The sequence below is a fragment of the Eurytemora carolleeae genome, unplaced genomic scaffold (assembly GCF_000591075.1).
Source record: "Eurytemora carolleeae unplaced genomic scaffold, Eaff_2.0 scaffold362, whole genome shotgun sequence".
NCBI lineage: Eukaryota > Metazoa > Arthropoda > Copepoda > Calanoida > Temoridae > Eurytemora > Eurytemora carolleeae.
Window position 1 is genome coordinate 124,887 of NW_019396498.1, and position 24,054 is coordinate 148,940.

At 30.5% G+C, this 24,054-nt stretch overlaps 1 protein-coding gene across 1 annotated transcript; it reads right to left on the reverse strand.

The window, feature by feature from the left end:
* Positions 1-201: 201 nt before the first annotated feature.
* Positions 202-23,233, reverse strand: LOC111704420 (cubilin). Its single transcript, XM_023476656.1, has 33 exons — positions 23,093-23,233; positions 22,106-22,189; positions 21,587-21,666; positions 21,367-21,449; positions 20,684-20,728; positions 20,491-20,520; positions 19,051-19,109; positions 18,480-18,603; positions 16,908-16,988; positions 16,776-16,808; positions 16,393-16,428; positions 16,035-16,114; positions 15,468-15,507; positions 14,985-15,043; positions 14,710-14,768; positions 13,615-13,699; positions 13,165-13,219; positions 12,067-12,139; positions 11,973-12,008; positions 11,170-11,236; positions 9,994-10,055; positions 9,275-9,327; positions 8,496-8,535; positions 7,562-7,657; positions 7,294-7,342; positions 6,991-7,072; positions 6,125-6,200; positions 5,775-5,838; positions 5,111-5,182; positions 4,824-4,855; positions 4,024-4,079; positions 3,144-3,217; positions 202-965 (listed from the first exon to the last, which is right to left on the reverse strand). Exons 1-33 carry the CDS (start codon positions 23,199-23,201, stop codon positions 880-882), a joined length of 2,160 nt encoding a protein of 719 aa, XP_023332424.1. The 5' UTR covers positions 23,202-23,233; the 3' UTR covers positions 202-879.
* Between the last annotated feature and the right edge of the window lie 821 nt (positions 23,234-24,054).

Sequence of the window (24,054 nt, forward strand, 5' to 3'; positions counted from 1 at the left end):
TTTTTTTAATGTAGGTGTATCTTAATTTAATTCATCTACTACTAATGAGAAGGTTTGGTTATGTATTTTGGAAGAAAGAGAAATTTTTAAATTTCAAATTTTTATTCTGTACATTTCGAAAAGAAGATTAATCTGAAAATGTAAGCAGTTTGAATCCCGCCGCCATGAAGATGTATAATCTATCATACTTTAATAAATATGTGAACTCATAGATTTTATTGCATATTCTTTGTATTTTAATATAAACAATCTATTATTCCAAAATTCTTTTCATTCTTAAATTTTTACTACACATCAATACATTAGATAAATAAAACGTTTAAACTAAATGGTTTTGTACAGATATACAGATTTGTGTAGTTTTAATCTTCTTTTGGGTTGCATACTGTATTGTTCAATACTAGAAGGAGATGGTAGTTTTAATCTACTTTTGGGTTGCATATTGTATTGTTCAATACTAGTAGGAGATGGTAGTTTTAATCTACTTTTGGGTTGCATACTGTATTGTTCAATACTAGTAGGAAATAGTAGTTTTAATCTACTTTTGGGTTGCATACTGTATTGTTCAATACTAGTAGGAAATTGTAGTTTTAAGCTCAGCGTTGAAGGGATATCATTGTAATTTAAAGTGACCCGATTTACAACAATGCTCATTAAACATTTATCAGGTCAGTAATGTAAAAGATATCGCAGTGTTTTGATCTTTAAAAATGATTAATTCTGTTAATTTCCTCCATAAAATTTATTTCAGTGTCTCTTAATTAGGGTACCATTTTGAATCGGACATGCCACTCTCCAGTCCTTATCAGTACATTATCGGTGGTTCCGATAAACTACTGTACTGCATTCTGTACTGTACAGTGTACATAGTGTACAGTATTAGTAGTTCCAACGAAGCTGAAACTGTCCCAGGTCTAGAGATTTCATTTTTAAAGTTAACTTCACTGTTCCACCATTTTCCGAACCTAAAACAAACGAAAAAAAAAGCAATAAAGCAAACTTTTACACTAAAAGGATATAAACTGCGTACGTTTGTATTGTCTTATCGTTCATTTGATGCAAAACTCTTTTGAATATTAGAAAATCTCTCTGTTATCTTACGCTAACCAATATTGTTCAAGAAACAAAAAAAAATCGCTTGCATTTACCCAAACCCTTAAAATTTTCTTTTGGGCTTTCTGAAACCCTAAGTATACCTTAGAACTAAGTGATTATTTGCATGAAATCAAATTGGAGCCTCTTTAAGAAAAAATTTAAAATATAGATATCAAAATAATCTAATTAAGTATTAATTATTACAATTTCTAAGCATATTTTCTCTCTCTCTGCAGTATAGATTTGAACATAATAATAAAATGTTCAAAGTAAACAGCGAGGTTTTTAAACATTTGACATTTTATGCCAATTAAACGGAAGCATCAAGCTACAAAATGTTACTTAAATGAACCAATTAAAATTAAAAGCTATACACATACTAGACCACTTTGCCGAGTCATTTTAAAATATTATTGAGACTTAAAAACGCTAATCCCTGTTATTTTGATAATAATAGATTACTTATAATAATGAACTTATATGTTATCAATTATATTCATATATTACTCATTATAATAAACTAATAGATTACTTATTATAATAAACTAATATGTTGTGGAAGACGATGCCTGGCCGCGTTAAACTAGTTCCACAAGATTCAACAGAATGAGATAGAACGGATACGGGGCATAAGTACTGATATCATCTCTACAGTCTACATGTGCAATATCGATATTGACTCTAGTTCTGAACCCTCTAGTAATAAGTTATAAGAAATATATATACTGGAAGTTATTTATGCGTTTTATTAGAGTCTGACTCACGTCCTCTATAATGTTATCAATTATATTGATATATTACTCATTATAATAAACTTATATTATGTTATCAGAGCTGAAAACTTTAGAATTGTGGATATCGGGATTAATGCTTAATCCACTCTTTTTCTTAATCTCGAGAATAAATATTGCTTGTTCTCCTCTCATTTTTAATCTCCAGATTAATTATCCGATCAGGATTAAGGATATCCCATTCTAAAGTTTTCAGCTCAGGTATATTAATAGATTACTTATTAAAATAAACTAATATGTTATCAAGTATATTCATAGATTTCTCATTATAATAAACTAATATTATTTTATCAGGTATATTTATAGATTACTTATTTTAAGTAATCAGGTACGAGCTAGCTGTGATCAATACGTTGATCTAAACAAATTAGACGTACTTTTTTGAAAGTTCACTATATTTATGCCGGATCATTTTTAGATCAGTTGATGTCTCAAACTTGATCCATTATAGTCTGTTTTAGACCCTTCAAGAGTCAAAAGAAAGAAGATTTTGCATGTTAAATGTATGAAGGACTTTTGAGGTTTTTTTCTGGTTTTGATTTATATTCAAGGTACATAATCAATGTAATACCTTTGGTCTTATGTCATAGACAAATTTAACCTATGGATCTTGCTTTACAACATTACATACGATGTAAAAGCATATCTATATATATATATTTTGCTTGTCTGGGTGTTCGTTTCTTTGTTTGTTTGTTTGTTTATATCCAATAAACGTCAAAACGGCTGAACCGATCGAGACCAAGTTTTGTGTGGGACCTAACGTGACCTCAGCGAAGGTTACATTTTTTGTTTTTGTTTTATACTCTTACAAAGAGAAGATGCTCACAGATATATACACTATTAAAAGTTGAAAAAGAGGATGGGTGCGAAGCGCCCTAAAAGCCTTGTATCATAAATATGGCTTGAACAATTTTCAATATTTTTGATCATTTTTAGGGTCTTCATGTTTAAGGGTTCTGCTTGGTTTTGCCATCGTCTTATGAAAGCATTTTTTGGTAACCGAGCCTCCAAAGTGTCCCCTTTCTCTAGATACTTCTATGCTGTGACAACGAAGCTAATCTCCCTTAAGAAAAACGCGTTTTACATCACAACAACAATCTGCTTGACGTCAACCTGGTCAAAAATAAATTCGGTATAGATGTAGTGAACTTTAAAAAATATGTAGAGCTGAGAGTTCTAGAAGTACCCTTCAGAATGTTTGCGAATTTTATTGATCACACCTCGTATTTAATTGATTTCTTATTAATATATTACCAGGTATATTGACTGTTTTGCTTGACCCCCTGGATTGACCGCACTCCTTGTGATAATCATCATGTTTCAGCGAACTGGAAAAATAAACCTTTACAAATCAATGAATAATAAATATTGTTTCTTTAAAATCTAGAAAATAAATTTTAATAAGTTTATACACATTCTTAGTTAGTCTCATAGAGAATAGAATATATAGAGAGGAATTAAAAGAATCTCTCGGTATGCATTTTTTCAGTCCCTTTCAGCCTGAAAGGGAGTTCAAAGTGTACAAATCATGTAAATGTTCACAAATTATATGCAGTAGAGTACATTAATACAGTATGTTCCCTAGACTATTCATTTCAATTTCGAATTTTTTAAACTGTTAAATAAACTTTATAATGAATTAGTTGAATAAAAACATCATTTGATTTATAGTTAAAACGGAAAATCATCGATTGTAAAGTGGAAAGCATAGAGTCTATGTGAAATGGTCATTGGTCAATTATGAAACCAGCCTATTTCATGATTTGGTTTTCTCTTAACAATAATTTTAGATTTTCTATGTTATGATATTCCAGGGCCCAACAGATTATATAGCCTAAATATGTGAAGTACACCTGCAGTATGGAAACAGTACAACAAAATGGCTGTTTTACACTTTTTCCCAGTAAATTCCTCTCTATATATTCTATTCTCTATGGTTAGTCTTTTATTAAAAAACTCTTTTAATTTTCGGCCGTTTTGGTTGATTTTAGTTCATGATCTTTTATAACAATTCCGACCTTTTATAAATCATATCTTAGCATGCATGCGATTCGAACTTTAATTGGTCGTGCAGCTAGATCGATTACTTTGAAACAACAAATTACTCTAAAATATTTATTGTTAGATATATTTCCTGAGAAGAATAGAATGTTTTTGGCAGGACTCGGATATGAACGTCAGGTTCCCAAACTAGAACAGGGGTTTATATATTTCATCCAGTAACTATATACGATATATTTCTTACAGTAACTATATACGATATATTTCATCCAGTAACTATATACGATATATTTCTTACAGAGTTTATATACGATATATTTCATACAGTAACTATATACGATATATTTCTTACAGAGTTTATATACGATATATTTCATAGAGTTTATATACGATATATTTCTTGCAGAGTTTATATACGATATATTTCATACAGAGTTTTTATACGATATATTTCATACAGAGTTTATATACAATATATCTTACACAGAGTAACAATCAGCATCGAGCAAAATACGATTTTCATTAAATTTTGAAAACCCAAGAAATCTTTTTTTGAAATCCGTGAACTTTTTTTACAATGTATGCAAAGATAAAATGTTAAATTAAGTTAAACATGATTTATTATTTTTTAGATTCAAAACATTAAAAAAGGTTGAGTTGGACCTGACAAGCATTTTCGGTGTTTTTTGTAATTTTTCACGCAAACCTTTTCAGATTCCAAGAAAAATAGGGTCACGAGCAATAAGTTTTAATGTTGAGTTCCTATAAGAACAGTATAAAATAGTGTTGAGTAAAATTACAAATGAAGGTTTCAATTATTTGAACCTTCGTGTGTTAAATTTCTGTTCGAAGTGTGTTTAGAAAATAATATGAAAAATGGTTTGAGTTTGAATATTGAATTTGAATATTTGATTTTGTGATGGTATACTGCACCTGAAACTGTATATTTCTCAGCGGTACAGTAACTAAATAAACAAAATATAATCTCCTTTCATCGAAAATAATAATGAGAAATAAAACAGAGTTTCGGATTAAACAATTTTGAAATATTGAACTTTACATTTTTTACTAATTTTAAAAATATTACTTCTTTGATTTATTTTTAATATAAAATATATACATTTTCTGTTGTTATCTTAAACCTAACAATGATTCTTTTTTTCAATCAAAAAAGGGGGAAAAATAACATCATGAAATTAGATACATATTTAGTGTTTTGCCTAGATCCCAGATACAGTAAACATTCTCGTCTGGAAACCTTTGTTTTGTTACATCTGGAAACTTAATGAAACCTAAAATATAAGCTAGAAGATTGGTTCTTTATTATTGATAAGGGACTGTTTACTATAATTCTTAAAGAACGCCCATTTCAAAGCTTTGTATTTGAACCAATTTACAGTAAATTAGTATGTATTTTACGATGCCAATATTGAATAAAAGAAAATTCTGAAACACATAAAGATTACAGCGATAGTATTTTTAAATCTACCAACATTTTTGCATTAAAAATCTTGAATAAACGACATGAAATTATTATCAAAATTTAAAAGTGAAAGTAAGCGAGGAATTCTTAAGTAGTTAATTCTGAAAAAGAAATCTCATCTTAAGACCTTTAAGTACAAAATTAGAACAAAAATTACTTCATTTTGTAAATATTCAGAGGAGGCTTACGGGGTAGCTATAGAGAAGGGGCACCTGAGGGGTGGAATTAGAGAGGGACAATTTTTTAGTTCCTCTGATTTTAGTTTTAAGAATAGATGGAAAATTGCATTTGCTCTCCGAAATCAATCAAAATATCTTTTCAGTCTCGGCCAACTCACGTGTTTCAAAAATATAAAAAATTTCCCCATGAAAATTTCATAAAATACTTTATTAGAAAGTAACCTGATTGATCAGCTTTAATAACTGTTGGTCCGCATACCGCGTGATGGAGAAAGGAAAAATGGGCCTGAAAGTTGACGTTTTCCATGGAAAAAAAATCTAGCGTTCACTAAAATTAACTGCAACGAACTTTAAGAAACTGTCGATGTAGTTTCAGAAAGAATTAAATGATATGTTAAAAATAGATTTGAAATGTATCACTGTAGATCGGGCATGAAGGGAGGACCAATTGGAATTACGTCTACAGTCCATTAAATGAGCTCAGGTAAGTTTGAATAAGCTTAATCTCATCAAAACCAACTGAAACTTGGTTTAATAATGTTAATGGAGTAATTTATTAAAATGAAAAGAACCTGAAAAATTGCTGGTTTCTTCTTAAAGTAGTTTCCAGTTGATGTTGCTTTGGAAATGAACAGTAGAAGAGATAGACTAAATGAAAGGTAAATAAACAAATAGTCGCAGAATGACGTTGAATAGAAAGAAGACATAAAATCATTTATATTTTGTTGCTGCGAAAAGGAAATCATAAGTTAGCACTAAGGTTTCCAACGCAAGCTGGTTGTACTTGCGCGCGCGCAATTATAAGCCATATAATTTCTTACAATTCTTAACAACGGAATTCCTTGTTAGCACACTTAAAGATTAGGGTCAGTAAAGGGGCTCTAGGAAAACTAAACAATTAGTTAAAATCAATGTCAATATATTTATGTTTTTATAGGTTAAACTGATATATTATTTTTGGAATATTCTAAACAAATGTGAAAATGGGCGTAAAGATGTACGCTACGCAAATATGCTGTATAAATGTTTTTGTTAAGTATGATACAATAAGAGCCTGACTCTATTCATTGTTTAATTGTTTGAGAGTAGCAGCAACTATTCTATAAACACACTACAATCAACATACAAGGAAAATCCATCAGTATTTCTTTGGCATAAACCAAATATTTTTTCTTATTATTATTTACTGGGCTTCCAATCTTAGATCTGAACTTTTGTGTGAAGTAGTGTTAATCTTTTAAGGCTTTATCTTAATATCCAAATTGGATACTTTTAAATCGGAGGAAAAATGACTATTGATATCATTCCCTGCAAGGTATGAGCTTGCAACGGGATATCGAAGAGAAATCAAATTAATCCGGCTTATATGATGGCGATCTATGCTTGATCCCCAGAAAATTATAGGGAAGAACAGCTCTTGTTTAGATTTTAATGATACCTTGAGCTAGCAGAGATTATCTCCAGGGACTGGTTCAGGTTAGAGCAGGAAGAATAACAGAATGAACTAACATCTCCTTCGCCTCATGATTACGTATCACATTAATTCAAAGTAAACTTTACGTCAAGTTTTATCCTTAAATGTTTACGTCAAAACGTTGCCCAACTCAAATTTTAGGTATTATCATTATCAAGCCATTTTCAAGATTTTCAGGCTTTTAAAGGGACTAAAAATGTTCAAACAGGGGAAAACCGGAACTTAGTACTTATTATCCAAAAACTCATATCGGTGACTCGGTCTTACCTAAAACTTCTAAATGGTCTACATTTTTATCTGTACAGCTGTGACACGTCTGTAACACGTAGCTTGAAAGATATTAAAAGATTTAGTATGCACCGCAAAAAAAAAGCATACAATAGATAACGTCATTTTACATTTTTTCAGCAGCACTTACTGTAGTGGAATTTGAATTCTAGCATAAATTGTTATTTTCCATAAAATTATTTTCTTTTCTAGTTTTTAATCTGATAAAACACGTGTGCCCTTTGCTCAATAAATTTCCAAGATATTCCTTGCTAGTTGATGGAAACTTTGTATATTCCAGGAGAAGAGATATTCTCCTGTATTGGGTCGGGTTCCCTCGAATCCGATACTTACACTTCACATCCTGGAGTAAAAACATTACCGGAATTGTTTCCAGCACAAGTTAAACCTTGGGTCAAAACTTTTGTATTTTAATATACAAGCTAGCCATGGGACTGGTTCAAGTGTGTAGGCCTGGCTAGCAATTATCTTCGGATTTTCAAAACACGCAATATGTTGCAGTCACGGGGGGCAAAAATCTTGTGAAAATGTGCGTATAGGCAGGCTCTCTGCTGTTGCAAAAATCTTGTGAAAATTTGCGTAAAGGCAGGCTCTCTGCTGTTCCAAAAATCTTGTGAAAATGTGTGTATAGGCAGGCTCTCTGCTGTTCCAAAAATGTGCTTGCCATTCGGATCGCTTCAAGAGGGTGCTAGAGTGTTGGGAAACCCGCGCGTCGATCGCTGGGTGCAATTTAAACTACCCTTCGCATAGTCGATTTCCCGTCCCTCCCATGTCGGTCTAATTTAACTTTCTTGATTATTTCCTGGCGGAGTTTTCGGATACGAATAATTGAAATCACTTTAAAGTTGAAACAATGATCAGAGGTTGAATTAATGTATACAACCAAAACTTTAAATTTAAAATGATTAAGAACTTAACCCAATAATCCGACACATAGAAGATTTTAGCATTCCACTTAGTTTTCTTTGAATTTTTTTATATGAAACAAGTTCTTCGCTCATATATATAAATATATGTATTTATATGTTGGCTAAAGTTGATTTGTTTTGATGGAACCTATGTTTATCCTGGGCTAAAAAAACGATTTTTTCAAAATTCGAAGTTTAGTTTTCCTAAGTACTTTCAAAATTTAACGGACAGCGCCGGGCACTTAAGTATTATATTATATTTATCTGTATTACCGTTCTTGGATTCAAAAAGAGTAGAGAATTTATAGGCGATCTAGCATACAACACAATACTTGGTTAATGAATGGAATGTGATAAACATATGACAAAAGCAAAAAAGCAGGCTGATCTATTTTTAGTAATGTGTGGGGCTAACAGGAAAAGAGTATGATTGGGTTATATTAAAAAAATTGTACTATATTCAGATTTAATGGGCTATATTCCAAAAGCCAGAACTAAAGACGACAAGAGAAAAAGGTGCTATTATACTTAAAAGGCTAACGGCTTTTAAGGTTAAAAGGGACTATATCTAAAAAACTCGAGTGAATATTAAAGGGAGTATTCGCGAAAAATTAAAGGGGTATAGGCTTAATGCGATAAAAAAGCGCTTTTGATCGCTACTAATCTTACTCTATCTGTTGCGTCTATAAGGAGAAAATTGTTAAAGACGTTTCATACCGAATAACTAAGCATCCATACAAATTGAGAAAATTGCAACATACGACTTAGACCGCAAAAAATCAATTTAATTTCAAACAAATCATTCAGATATTACAACTTATAGTCATAGATTATCTTTCGCCACATTTGTATATAGTTTATATATTATAATATTTTAAGAATGCACTCATAAAGAGGACGAGGGAAAACATGGACATTACAAGGAAGGAGAAAATGATAAAAAGAATAAAAAAGATAATGGAAACAAGTTTAAATGGAGGATGGAAAACATAGAAAAGGGAAATGTTAACAATAAAAAATTGATAAACAAACTATTTAATAGATTGTGTTGCCTTATTGTTCCAGAGTTTGAGGTAAAATCTTCATCACATCTAGAGTTAAGAACCTACGGATAAAAATATTAAAAGAGAAATCAAAAAATGTAAAAAATAGCTTAAACAAATAATAAAAATTTGATTTAAAGTTTAAAGGCAGGAGAAAAGAAATCATTCATTGATTAATTATTACAACTCTTAAAAGAAGTGTTCAATAATATTAAAAGAATGGAAAGGATAAATCAATAAAGGAATTGAGTCTTTGTCACAAACTATGATTTTCTAATCTCTATATCTCTGTAATCAAACCTTGGATATTTCAAACTATGAATTCTGTTACATGAAAAAATCCAAGTTTACACCATCAGGTGGAAAAAGTCTAAGTATTAGAAAATCAGAGTTTGTTACAAAGACTCAATTTCTTTGAATCATTTTTTTAAAATTTCTACCATAAGTTTCTCTGCGGGACTGAGAACGTACTTATATAATAGCAATAGCAGACTATAAGTAAAACTAATTTTTTCAGACTTTGATAAAAAATCGGAAATGAAAGACTCAGTTAGTCTTTCTATTAACAGAGTCTTAAACCAACTTTCTGCTTGACTTTAATTTGATCTTTTGTGATTGTTTTCTAGTTTATATAATGATCAGGCAGGATTTTTAACTTAAAAACTTCAATAATTAGCCATAGCTTTACTTTATCATTTATTTATATTCTCATGAACAATTTGTTTTACCTTTTCGCCATTTGTCTCTGTGTCATGAAAATCGAAAACACCCCAGTAATATATTGAACTACCTAATAACATTATTTTAATATTAAACACCCCAGTAATATATTGAACTACCTAATAACATTATTTTAATATTAAACACCCCAGTAATATATTGAACTACCTAATAACATCATTTTAATATTAAAAGAAAGTTCTATACAAGATATTTGCAAACATGTAACAAAAAATATTGAATAATTTTTAGAAATAAAATCTTAAGAATGAAATATAGAATTTTAGATTTATTATCATTTTACCAACAAAAATCATTGAAAATAATCAGATATGCTATGATAGAGTGGAGTTATTCTTGTTTTGCTATAATTAAAACATTTTTTATTTAATTTCATCTCTACACACAGTTCCTGGAATGTTTCAAAAATGTTTGTTGGGTTCAAACTTTCCAATGGAGAGAGTTAGGTTCAATTTAAAACTTGTGTTCAACTTAAAACCTATATTCCTGGAATTACCAACAAGGGCATCTATTTAAAATGTTATATTTTTACCCTGAAAAAAAACATCTCAGTAAATACTCTCAATTTTTAAATCTTAATTTTTGGTTAAAGTAAAAATAAATTTAGGAAAAAAGTGGAAATAAAAACTAGCTTGAAAACAGTTTGAGACAGGTGTGATGCATGATAAATGGTTATAAATGGTAATATAGTACACTTTGAACATTGGAACGTATGTCGTACAATCCCCTCTTTTGCTAATTACGTCCATAATATCTTCTTGTTAGTGAAGAAAGTAAGAAAATAGTATTAAACACGAAAACATAATATCTGAAAACATGAAAACTTGATAGTTCAGAGTAAACAGATATATCCAGACCACTCTAACTCCTAGTGTGTTCTGTAAACTATGCTTAATACACTCTTCTATACAAACACATTACCATATTCAGTTATTATGAAATTTGCATGAAAGTAAGTCTGTCAATAGATTGATTGAAAGTTACACTATTAATCAAAATTACCAATTTTAATATAATATACACAGGAAATTATAATTTTGAAATAACTTAAATTCTCTATCGATTCCTGGATTTCAGCAGATCAAGCAAGGAAGAAAATTGGCCAGATGAATTCCTTATTGTTTTTTGTTTACATTATTTAGATAAAGGTTTTTATTTTGTACCTGAATAACTACCAAGATGAGATACAAAATTCACAAACATAGTTGGTCCAGTAGATATATAGTTCTTCTGAAACAGTAGGTGTGTAGTGTGTAGTGTGTAGTGTGTAGTGTATAGTGTGTAGTGTGTAGTGTATAGTGTGTAGTGTGTAGTGTGTAGTTTGTAGTGTGTAGTGTGTAGTGTGTAGTGTGTACTGTGCAAAGAGAATAGAATATATATTAGAGGTGAATTTACTAGAAAAAAGTGTAAAACGGCCATTTTGTTGTACTGTTTACATACTGCAGGTGTACTTCACATATTTATGCTATATAACCTTTTGGGCCCTAGAACATCATTTTATAGAAAATCTAAAATGAATATCAAAAGAAAACCAAACTATAAAATAGGCTGGTTTCATAATTGACCAATGATCATTTCACTTAGACTCTATGCCTTTCACTTTACAAACGATGATTTTCCGTTATGTTATAACTATAAATCAAATGATGTCTTTTATTCACATAAATTATTATAAAGTTTATTTAACAGCTTTAAAAATTCGAAATTGAAATGAATAGTCTAGGGAACATACTGTATTAGTGTACTCTACTGCATATTATTTGTGAACATTTACATGATTTGTACATTTTGAACTACCTTTCAGGCTGAAAGGGACTGACAAAATTCATACCGAAGGATCCTATAAAATCCCCTCTAATATATATTCTATTCTCTTTGGTAGTGTGTAGTGTGTTATAGTGTGTAGTGTGCAGCGTGTAGGTGTAGTGTGTAGTGTGTAGTGTGAAGTATTAGTTTGTAATATTACCTTTTTATTTGATTGAGGAACTCCATCGCAAAAAACCTAATAAAAAATGCACTGTCTAAGAATATTTTTTAACTTTTTAAGAGTTTCTGAATACCTTTAAAACCCTGGTGGGATCCGGCCAGGAAGCATCATAAAGGGCTAGATACTCCTCACATGATCCATTCTTGCTTTAAACAATTTACTTTTATATAAGTTAGAAGTGCATTCTTTTTTAATGAATAACATTTCGGATATTTCATCTCTAAATTCTAGTCAAGCTGATTTTATGCTTTAATTTTGCTAGTATGTAGTAAGAACACTGTCTTTTTATTTTATTATATTTGATATTAAGGCATCATTTAGAGAAGCAAAGCAATGATTTAAATTTCTTCTTAGTATCCGATTCCAAATAAATTTGCTTTTCTCATACTTGTGTGTGAAATCAAAACTAGAGGAGCTACGAGGTCACAATGTCATTCGAATACATTTGACCCTCTCCTTTTGTCCTGTGGATTGAAAAATTATTAAAATTTAGTGCCCATTTTTGGGCTTGGGATCAAATAATTGGTAATTTTCGCAAAACATAAAGCGAATGATATTGAGTGGCTTTGAGCGCACTTATTTTCCTCTAAAATTCCTTTTTATATAGATGTTAGAAATATATTTCTCAAAGTATTTATTTGGATCAAAGTTATTTAGATGTGTATGCTCCATTTAAATCCGGTTAAAGCAATTGAGATCATAAAATTTTTTAAAAATCGACCTCAATCATCTTCTTTCCGCTTTATATTCTCTTTAGCTAGAACTCTTGAATAATTTGATTTATTAGCTCCTGAACATGAAAATTCTATTTTTAAATAATTTTTTCAGCTGTTTTCATTTCTTTATTATCCTCAAATCATTTGATCCAGAACATCACTTTTAGATTGTTCGTGATAAATATCAGTAAATGGTATTCTGAATATTCTAATTCACTCTGAACTAGGCTAAAGGAGATAGTTAAATTTATTCTACTTTACTTGTACTTTTAGACCTCGTAGCTTCTCTATTTGATATGAGAAGAGAAACAATAAAATATTTATTATGTGCTTCTCAACAGCACTACGATAAGAGAGGTTGTTATTGAAAACATTTCAATCCAACATAAATTTTACTTTAGTTTTCCGTGCATTAATGTAATATTCGGTATGATATATGTTCATTGATCACCGACCTTTGTATAGAATCCTTCTCCACTATTTTCATCTTCTCAAAGTAAAGTCTGACAACTAAAAATTCATAAATTAAAAATTAATATATTTCTAGTTTTAAAGTTATAAGGTCTATAACGTATAGATATATATGGGGATTTGTGGGTAAAGGCAACAGTTCAGTTCTGGTTTCATACCAGTGCTAACTTGAGCTCTTACTCCTTTAAGGAGTGTAGAACAGTTAGTTCCGGATTTTTTTAACAAAATTTCAGAAATATTAGATACCTTGAGTATTTGTTCCCTTTTGGAGTTTGAAAGGGTTTTTTTTAACAAAGTTCAAGAAATATTAGATACCTTGAGCTGTTGTTTCTTTTAGAAATGTGAAACAGCTAGTTCTTGGTTTTATACCAGTATTTCAGGAATTGAGGTGTAAGTTCCAGTATTTAGAACAAAGTTCCAGAAATATTAGATACCTTGAGTACTTGTTCCTTTTAAAAGTGTGGAACAGTTAGTTCCTGGTTTATACCAGTGTTCCAATGATAAAATCGTTCCCTCATCCTAAAAATAGGTGAAATTTTTTATAATTTTGTAAAAAACATTTTGTGTAAAATCTGTATGGACCCATGTAAAATAAAATGGTGACTTGGAAAGAATAAATTGAACATGAATTATTGTAAAGAACGAACAAATATGTAAAAAAAAAACTCTGATCAGTCCTCTCCTATTTCTTTGGATTATACTGTTAAAGGTTAGGTCAGGTTAGGGAGGTACTGTTCCCCCAACCTACTTGTGACCGCACTGAAACCAGATCTAGTATTTATCGATAAAATGGCGAAATAGATGGATATTTTTGAGCTTACTGTCCCATTGGAAACAAATATCAAAAATGCCAACACTCAAAAGATAAACATTTTATCACAGATAAAAAAAAACAGTAGGGATGTGTCTGTTCACCCTTTTGAAATCGGCTCAAGAGGATATATCTCACCATCAAATAAAGCAAATCTAAAGTTCTGCAAACCCAGTGTCAATTTTAAAGATTTGGCAAAGCTCATTAGACTTTCAGTCTCTTTTTGATGCAATTTATTATATTATATATTAATTATTGGAGATCAAAGACGATATCGCGTCGTCTCTTAATCCCCGTGTTTATTGGAACACCCTGTATTATAGGGTGTTTAACTGAACTGACGACATAAAAACGACAGAGTATCATGTTTGATGTGAATCTTTGGCAAATAATTTTCTGAGAGTTAAATTCTATTTAAATATTTCTGCAACGACTGCTATGTGTTAAAATTAGCAAATTTAGTTGTCGACTTTGACTTCAATACGAAAATTAAAACGAATTTTGCGAATCTCACGAAAAAATTGGAACGAAAACTAGGAAACTCTAAATTATATATATTCGAAGGTTGCTCTTTTTCAGACAGAATCAGCTAAATCTCCCTCTCATAAATCCGAAGTGAAAAGAGTGGTTTCTGAAAAGCTACTGAATTTGTTTATAGGAATTTTATTCTTTTTAGATCAAAAATAAGAGAATAGATAACTGTAATATTGAAAAATACCTTTCCATTGAGTTGAATGCTTTGTATTTCCAAATAACTGCTGTTTATTAAAGGTAACCCTGAAAATATACTGCATTTATTAGTAGTAAAAATGATATAATGATAATAGTAGTAATAATAACAATAATAATAATAATACTAATAATAATAATAATAATATAGTAGACCAAAGCTGCTGGAGATCACCAAGATCATCTGCAGGAGGAGGTTGGTAGACATACCTAGCAAATAATGATAATGATAATATAAATAATGATAAAAATCATAATTTCAACCTGTAGAGGGTGAGCTGGTAATCTTAAAATCAAATCCGGTGTTCATCAGAGGCCCAGCTCTACTCGGTTCAATTACATAAATATATGTATATATTGCATATTTAATTAGAAGGTCTTAAAAAAAACTGTAAATTTCTGAGGATTTAGGTTTCAATATTTTTTAATAAAAGCAAAAAAAGTTTCTTAATTTGATATTTTGATTCATTAAAAGAATTGACATAGTTTTTTTTAAGTACTGAGTTCTTGCCACTATTCCCTTTAGCTTGCAACCGGATGTCGTGTAGACGTTTTTGATATTATAAATAATAAATTATGTTTCTAAGTTCCTAATATTACAATGAAATAGGGATTAGAACATTTGAATTTGTTGCAAGAACTCAGTTCTTCATTTGTTAAAGAAAATTTGAGCTTCTGCAAGTTGTGAAATACAAATTATTTTATTCTAATTATACACAATTAGATTATTTTGTTCATGATGATTTCCTTGAAGTAACGAACTCTATAAACAATCTGTTTGTGGTTCCTAAATTCTTGAAGTTTATTCCAAATATTTTTATTTTATTTAATAACTTGTGAAATAACCATAAAACACATTCTCAAATAGTTAAATAATTTAAATGCCTTAGTATTTATCATTCTTGATTTGAATTTAAATCAAAGAAAAAGAACTTAAACTCAAGTTTTTATTTCTCTAAATCTGTGTAACCTGATGGTATAAACCTTTGATATTTTTAACTCAGACAATTTGATTTAACAGAATTTTTGGTTCGAAATTCTAATAGGGATTAGAAAATCAGAGTTTGTGGCAAAAAATTGCTTTACTTAATTCTTGCCCAAACTCTTATATTTTATGTTATATCTTTGCAACCCAATGTCAAAGATATTTAATATTTTAAACCATGGATTCTGTTTGATTAAAGAGTCTTAAGTTTGAAATATCAAAGGCTTGCGTCGTAAGATATACAATTTATAAATTAACCAATACAATTTAGAATAAAAAATAATTCTAGACAATACATAATGCAAAAATTTGATTTCGAAAAAACTTCCCTACAATAGACTGAGGAAAGTAGCCAGTTCCACAAAATTTGCCAATTAAAGGTGAATATTCGTCCATTCCGTCGTAAATACTAAATATCAATAATTTTTCCATTCCGTCGTAAATACTAAAAATCAATATTTGTCCATTCCGTCGTAAATACTAAATATCAATATTTTTCCATTCCGTCGTAAATACTAAATATCAATATTTTTTCCATTCCGTCGTAAATACTAAATATCAATATTTTTTCCATTCCGTCGTGTATACTAAATATCAATATTCGTTATTCCATCGTAAACACATTTTGTCAACATTGTCCAATCCGTCGTAAATACTAAATTATATATAGATAACTACTCTTAATACCTGACATAGTCGTATGGACAATCTGCTCCCAGCTGTCTAAGAATTGTTAATGTTATTTACTAAATTAAAGAGTTAATTGTAGTCGAGTATTATACTATTCATGTCGTTTAAATGTCAACTAAAGTAAGTAGGTGAGCTTTTTCGTTATGATTTTAATCAACACATTTTTCTGTCAAAATAATCTTTATTGATGAGTAAAAACATAATTTCAGTGAGTAAAGAATCACTTTTATAGAAAACAAAAAAAACGTTTCTGTTCACCATAGTCAAACTGTACATTTGACAATTTATTTACATTTAGCCTGGAAGCGATTTAAACACTGCAGTTGCTTTCTAGTAAGAGTATTTTATTTGAAGAAATTACTGTTTTTCAAATATTTTACCTGATGTCGCACTCTATAAAGTTCTCACATCGTCTAAAAGAAAACCTTTATATTTAAAAACAGTAAAACCCTATACTACTCTCTCTGTTTAATATTTAATATTAGATGTTTAAACCCTGGTAAAATAAATACCTGGAATCTACATTAAAAGCATCCCAGAACACTCCGTCTATATACATCCTGATTAGAGCTGATTTGGTGGATATATAATACCTAGATACAGAGATATTTTTAGTTCTAGCTTTCCTATATATAAAACCTAGATACAGAGATACTTTTAGTTCTAGCTTTCCTATATATAATACCTATTTATAGGGAAACTTTTAGTTCTAGCTTTCCTATATATAATACCTAGATACAGGGATACTTTTAGTTCTAGCTTTCCTATATATAATACCTAGATACAGGGATACTTCTAGTTCCAGGTTTCCTATATATAATACCTAGTTACAGGGATACTTTTAGTTCCAGGTTTCCTATATATAGTACCTATATACAGAGATACTTTTAGTTCTAGCTTTCCTATATATAATACCTAGATACAGGGATACTTTTAGTTCTAGCTTTCCTATATATAATACCTAGATACAGGGATACTTTTAGTTCTAGCTTTCCTATATATAGTACCTAAATACAGAGATACTTTTAGTTCTAGCTTTCCTATATATAATACCTAGATACAGAGATACATTTAGTTTTAGCTTTCCTATATATAGTACCTAGATACCGAGATACTTTTAGTTCTAGCTTTCCTATATATAATACCTAGATACAGAGATACTTTTAGTTCTAGCTTTCCTATATATATTACCTAGGTACAGAGATATTTTTAGTTCTAGCTTTCCTAAATATATCATCTAGATACAAAGATATTTTTAGCTTTAGCTTTCATATGTATAATACCTAGATACAGAGATACTTTTAGTTCTAGCTTTCCCATAAAACATACCTAGATACAGAGATACTTATAGTATTAGCTTTCCTTTCCTTGTCTACCTGCAGGATATCTAGGATATACTTTGTTTTACCTGCAGGATAACTAGGATATACTTTGTTTTACCTGCAGGATATCCCTCTAGGATATATTCTGGTTTGCCAGTAGGATTTCTAGGATATACTCTGGTTTACCTGTAGGATTTCTAGGATATACTTTTTTTTACCTGCAGGACATCTAGGATATACTCTGGATTACCTGAAGGATATCTAGGTTAAACTCTGGTTTACCTGCAGGATATCCAGGATATATTCTGGTTTACCTGCAGGATATCCCTCTAGGATACACTTTGTTTTACCTGCAGGATATCCCTCTAGGATATATTCTGGTCTACTTGCAGGATATCCCTCTAGGATATACTTTGTTTTACCTGCAGGATATCCCTTTAGGATATACTCTGTTTACCTGCAGGATATCTAGAATATATTCTGGTCTACCTGCGGGATATCCCTCTAGGATATACTCTGGTTTACCTGCAGGATATCTAGAATATATTCTGGTTTACCTGCAGGATATCTAGAATATATTCTGGTTTACCTGCAGGATATCTCTAGGATATACATTGTTTTACCTGCAGGATATCCCTCTAGGATATATTCTGGTTTACCTGCAGGATATCCCTCTAGGATATATTCTGGTTTACCTGCAGGATATCCCTTTAGGATATACTCTGTTTACCTGCAGGATATCTAGAATATATTCTGGTTTACCTGCAGGATATCCCTCTAGGATATACTCCAGGGAAGCCTGGACTCTGAACAAAACAAGACTGTTCCCTGCAATCCTGGAACACGGTTTCACAATAAGTTCCTTCAACAACAGCTCCCACTCGTCCTAAACAACAAGTTTATCCACTGTCATACTCTTTTTTCTCTTTCAATCGAAATATGAATTCAGATCTTTTCTTTTCTTCCTAAAAACATGGTTGGTGAATTTTATAAGAGTGAATGAAACTCTTTATATGATATATTTGAATGTCTGTTGGGTTTTCTTTAGGTTTGTATTCAATAAACATTAAAACGGCTAAACCGATCAGGCCTAAACTTTCTGTGGCAACTCACATGATCCCAGTAATTGTTGTAGCTAGTCGGTTGCCTCAGTAACATTTTGATTTATCCAAAAGTTTTGAAATTTGTCAATAAAACAGAGAAACCAGCGTAGTTTTACATCGAAAGTTTTTTATAATACACACAGGAATATGTCTGACATTCAAGAAGCATTTACAAGCTTCATCGAGGCCTGTTAATATTTGTTTAACGGTTTTATATTTATGATCTTGACCTGGGAAATATTCCGGATGAGATCCAAATCTCTGTGGTAAGTCTTTTCTTCCAATTGCCCTAATACAATGGAGCACGATCATTTGCTATTAACTCACAATTGCTATCAACTCACATGCAATCAAAATCAGTTGCTATCAGCCTCACTTGCTATCCAAACATTTGCTAACAAACTCATTTACTATCAACTCAGTTGCAATCACATTCATTTGCTATCAAGCCTCATTTACTATCCGGCTTCACTTGCTATCAGGCCAATTTGCTATCAATCCTCAGACGCAATCAACAATTTTGCTATCAAATTTAGAACTTCCTCCCAATCCCTATTTTTACCATTTTTTCTCCTAAAAATCGACAAAAAAATGGAAAAATTTGGAAATCTTCATTCTCTGGAAAGCTTTGCGTGGACATGGAACCAGGTCAGTTTGTTGCCTCAAGTATAGGTATCAACCTTCTGATAAATATTAATAACTGCCTGTATTTCCACTACAAAGACAAGGTATACAATGCACAGGCCACCTACAGGTGCCAGAAATACAGAAACGGATGCAAAGCGCGTAGCTCTTCTACAAAAGGAATCCAACGAAGATGTTTTGATAGCACCTTATTAAGAATGCAACAAGTTTTTGATAGCAACTAAGGGCTGGTTTTGATAGCAACTAAGGACTGGTTTTGATAGCAACTAAGGACTGGTTTTGATAGCAACTAAGGACTGGTTTTGATAGCAACTAAGGACTGGTTTTGATAACAAGTAAGGACTGGTTTTGATAGCAACTTATTGAGGAAGCAACAAGTTTTTGATAGCAATAAGAACTGTTTTAATAGCAACTTATTGAGGAAGCAAAAAGTTTATGATTGCAATAAGAACTGGTTTTGACAGCAAATTATTTAGGAAACAACTAATTTTTATAGCAACGTATTTTGATAGTAACTAAGTTTTGGATAGTTTTGATAGCCTGATAGCAAATTGACCTGATAGCAAAAGAGTCTGGATAGCAAGTGTGGCGAGAGCAAGTAAAGCCTAAGTGCAAGTGAGGCCAAGAGCAAGGAAACAGATAGCAAGTGAATTGATAGCAAATGAGGGGATAAGGAAGTGAGGCTGATAGTAAATGAGGCTGATTGCAATGTAGTAAATAGCAAGTGAGTTGATAGCAAACCATGAAAAAAACGGTAAAACAAAAAAGTGCATTTCTATCACCAAACATGTACAGAGGAAACAAAGTCATAGAATTGTAAGCTGCAAATATTTTAAAGGTTATAATATCCATGGTATACAAGAAAAAAGTTATCGAGAAAAAACTTTTCAATGACAATTACAAACTTTTTGAGTTTTCATTTACAAGACTTTTTTCAAGCAAAAATTACGTCTGCCAAAAGTGTCGTTTAGAAAAATAGCAAAAAAAGAACAGAAATAGATTAGCTACTATAAATAAACTTATACCTGACGGTAAAGCTCCACTCCAGGGTTTTGCTGTAACAAAGAAAATGTTTATCGTCATAAATTGCCCTCCATGTGAATTCAATAACCAGCGGAGACAAAGTGTATGTAAAGTTTTAGAAAACAACTTATTTTAACTCCAAAAGAAAGTCACAAGACTTTATTTATTGATAAAAAACATATACAATATACAAACCTTGCATTATGAGAAAAGAAGATCAGTTTAATTATATCTGTTTCCCTGAAATGCAATATCATCACCTTTCATCTCAAAAACTGTCAAACCCAAATTTAAATTTAGATATATTACTACCTATATTGATCGATTATCTTTCGCCACATTTGTATAAAGTTTATATTTTATAATATTTTATTTTTCTAGAAAACGTTTTCAACGGATTTCGAAAATTGTGAGTGGTGTGCGGCATTCTTAGATAGTTGCGCAAGTGACAAGAGAAACGTAAACAAATTAATTAAAAAATATTATAAAATATAAACTATATAAAGTGTGGCGAAAGATAATCGATGACTATAGGTTTTAATATCTAAATGATTTGTTTGAAATTAAACTGATTTTTTACAGTCTAAGTCGTATCTTGCAATTTATTTAATTTGTATGGCCGCTAAGTTATTCGGTATGAGACGTCTTTAACAATTTTCTCCTTATAGACGCAACAGATAGAAGTAAGATTAGTAGCGATCAAAAGCGCTTTTTTATCGCACTAAGCCTATACCCCCTTTCGTTTTCGCGAACACTCCCTTTAAGCATTTAAATTCAACATGCGAGTGCTGAACTCTTTATTTAAAAAAAGAAAATTTAGATTTGCTTCCGTTAAAAACATTGAAATATGAGAAAATAAATTGTGAAGATGTATATTCCTAATTATTAGTTTTGGTTGGTTGATATTACCACAGTATACACCCAGATCCTCGTTTACTCGGCTATGCTTGGAGTCTAAAACCTAGAAACCATAGAGTTAACATGTGTCGGTTTTGTATTAGTTCTTAAACTTTTGGACGTGATTATATTTGAGCATACAATCTCCTTGTCTTCTTTTAAAAGAATTTAATTTAATGTTTTCTTTTATTTATTATTAACCTGAAGATGACCGTCAACGCAAGAATTTCCAGCAAGATTTCCAACTGAAAACCTTTCAAAATCCAGGCTTATACTTAGATCTAAACAGATAGATTTAAAATCCAGACTTATACTTAGATCTAAACAGATAGATTTAAAATCCAGGCTTATACTTAGATCTAAACAGATAGATTTAAAATCCAGGCTTATACTTAGATCTAAACAGATAGATTTAAAATCAAATTCTTAATCTTTCACTGTTAAAAAAATCTCATAGATAACTTACCGAAATGTAGAACAAAAATTTTGATCAGTATACGCAGATTTTTATATCAAATATTCAACTTAAAAACAGATAAATAATTCAGGTCTCAACGGATAGAATTCCTTATAAGTTGATAACTAAATGAATAGATCACATAATGCAGATTTTCGAGAAAAAAATTAGATCTAAAAGATGGATTCGAAATTAGCACTTCTGTTTATCCGACAAAATTTAACAACTTTGACAATGTTTATTAGCACAATATAGAATATTACCTAATATCGATGGTTTGGTTCTAATATGATACCAACAAGTGAGTTCAGTACCATAGGTTTCATCTTCTAATATAGGGTTCATTACTTAACATATTTTCCATATCAGAAAAAAAACTAAAAAATTATTAGTAAAGTTGATTAATATTGACAATGTGACAATGAATGACAATAAATATATGATGAATGATACTAGAAAATGAATGAGGATGGATGAATGATACAAGAAGATGAATGATGATGGTTGAATGATACACTAGAGGATGAATGTATGATACTAGAGGATGAATAAGAGTAGATGAATTAGAATGAAGGAATGACACTAGAAAATGAATGATAATGGAAGAATGATACTAGAGGATGAATTATAATAAAAGATGAATGAACAGATGAATGGTACTAGAGGATAAATGACAGAAGAGAATGAATGAGAATGGATCAATGATAATAGAAGATGAATTAAAATGAATGAAAAATACTTTTTAAAAATGAGGATGAAAGGATAATGCTAAGAAGGAATGATACTAGAGGTTAATGAGAATGGATGAATGATACTAGAAAAAGAATCAGAATGAATGATACTAGAAGTGGAATGAGGATGAATAAATGATACTAGAGGGTGAGTGAGAATGGATTAATGGTATTAGAAGATTAATGAGGATGAATTAATAATACTAGAGGATTAATGAGAATTAATGAATGAATATGGATGAATGATACTAGAGGATTAATGAGAATTAATGAATGAATATAGATGAATGATACTAGAGGATTAATGAGAATTAATGAATGAATATGGCTGAATGATACTAGAGGATTAATGAGAATTAATGAATGAATATGGATGAATGATACTAGAGGATTAATGAGAATTAATGAATCAATATGGATGAATGATACTAGAGGATTAATGAGAATTAATTAATAAATATGGATGAATGATACTAGAGGACTAATGAATGAATATGGATGAATCATATGGATATTATCCTTGTTTCTCAGCTCCAACTAAAGCTTCTATAGTGATATTACAAACCCTTGATCCAGAAATCAATCCAATAAAAGGAATAAGACACCCTATAACAGAATTAAATAACATTATTATAAAGATCTGAAATAAAATAACAACAAATATATTTTCACAAATACTTGAACCCTTTTGTCCGACTGCACGGTCTAAATAAAGTAAGATTGATAAAGTTTCCAATTATTTGTATGAATTAATAAAAAAATCTTGTACTTTAAAATATTTAAAATACATCTTCATGCAAAAATTTAACAATCAGTACTTGTTTGCGCGCACGTCAAAAATTAAACCTAAATGAAATAGTCACTATTATTATTTTCGTTTACAAACAATGTTTCTTCAATATAACTCCGAGAATAGATACAAGGGATTGTTTACATCCAAGAACTGGTTCTAAGAACGGATATAGAATTGTAGGAACAGATCCAGAGGGAATGTTTACAACACACCGGAGATGCATCATCCGGGAGGTCATCAATTGTGTAGATTTTATATTTTCTTTTCCATTTTTAAAATGAAAAACATGATAGAAATTGTTAAGTATATATTTTGAAATACTAAAATTTGTATTTACAAAACTTGTTCCATCCCTGCCCAACCTCCGAGGATATAACTAGACAGATAGAGTTGAGTGTTATATTCCCCAAAATGTTGCCACTTCATAATATTTCCGCGGATAATTATTTATTATTTTTCTGAATCTTATTTTTTTCCTATTCATATTTTTATTAAAATCTCATATTGCTGTAGGTTTCTGAAATTAAATTTTTTTTTGATTCTTCAAATTTGTATTTGATTTTTCCCGCTTTAATCTTGTTTGTCCTTCTATACAGGGGGACCCATGAAGGAGACGACTGGATAAATTTCAGAAGGTCTGTTTCTTTATATTTAGAATAACCTGCAACTGTAGATTTCTTTTCTTTCT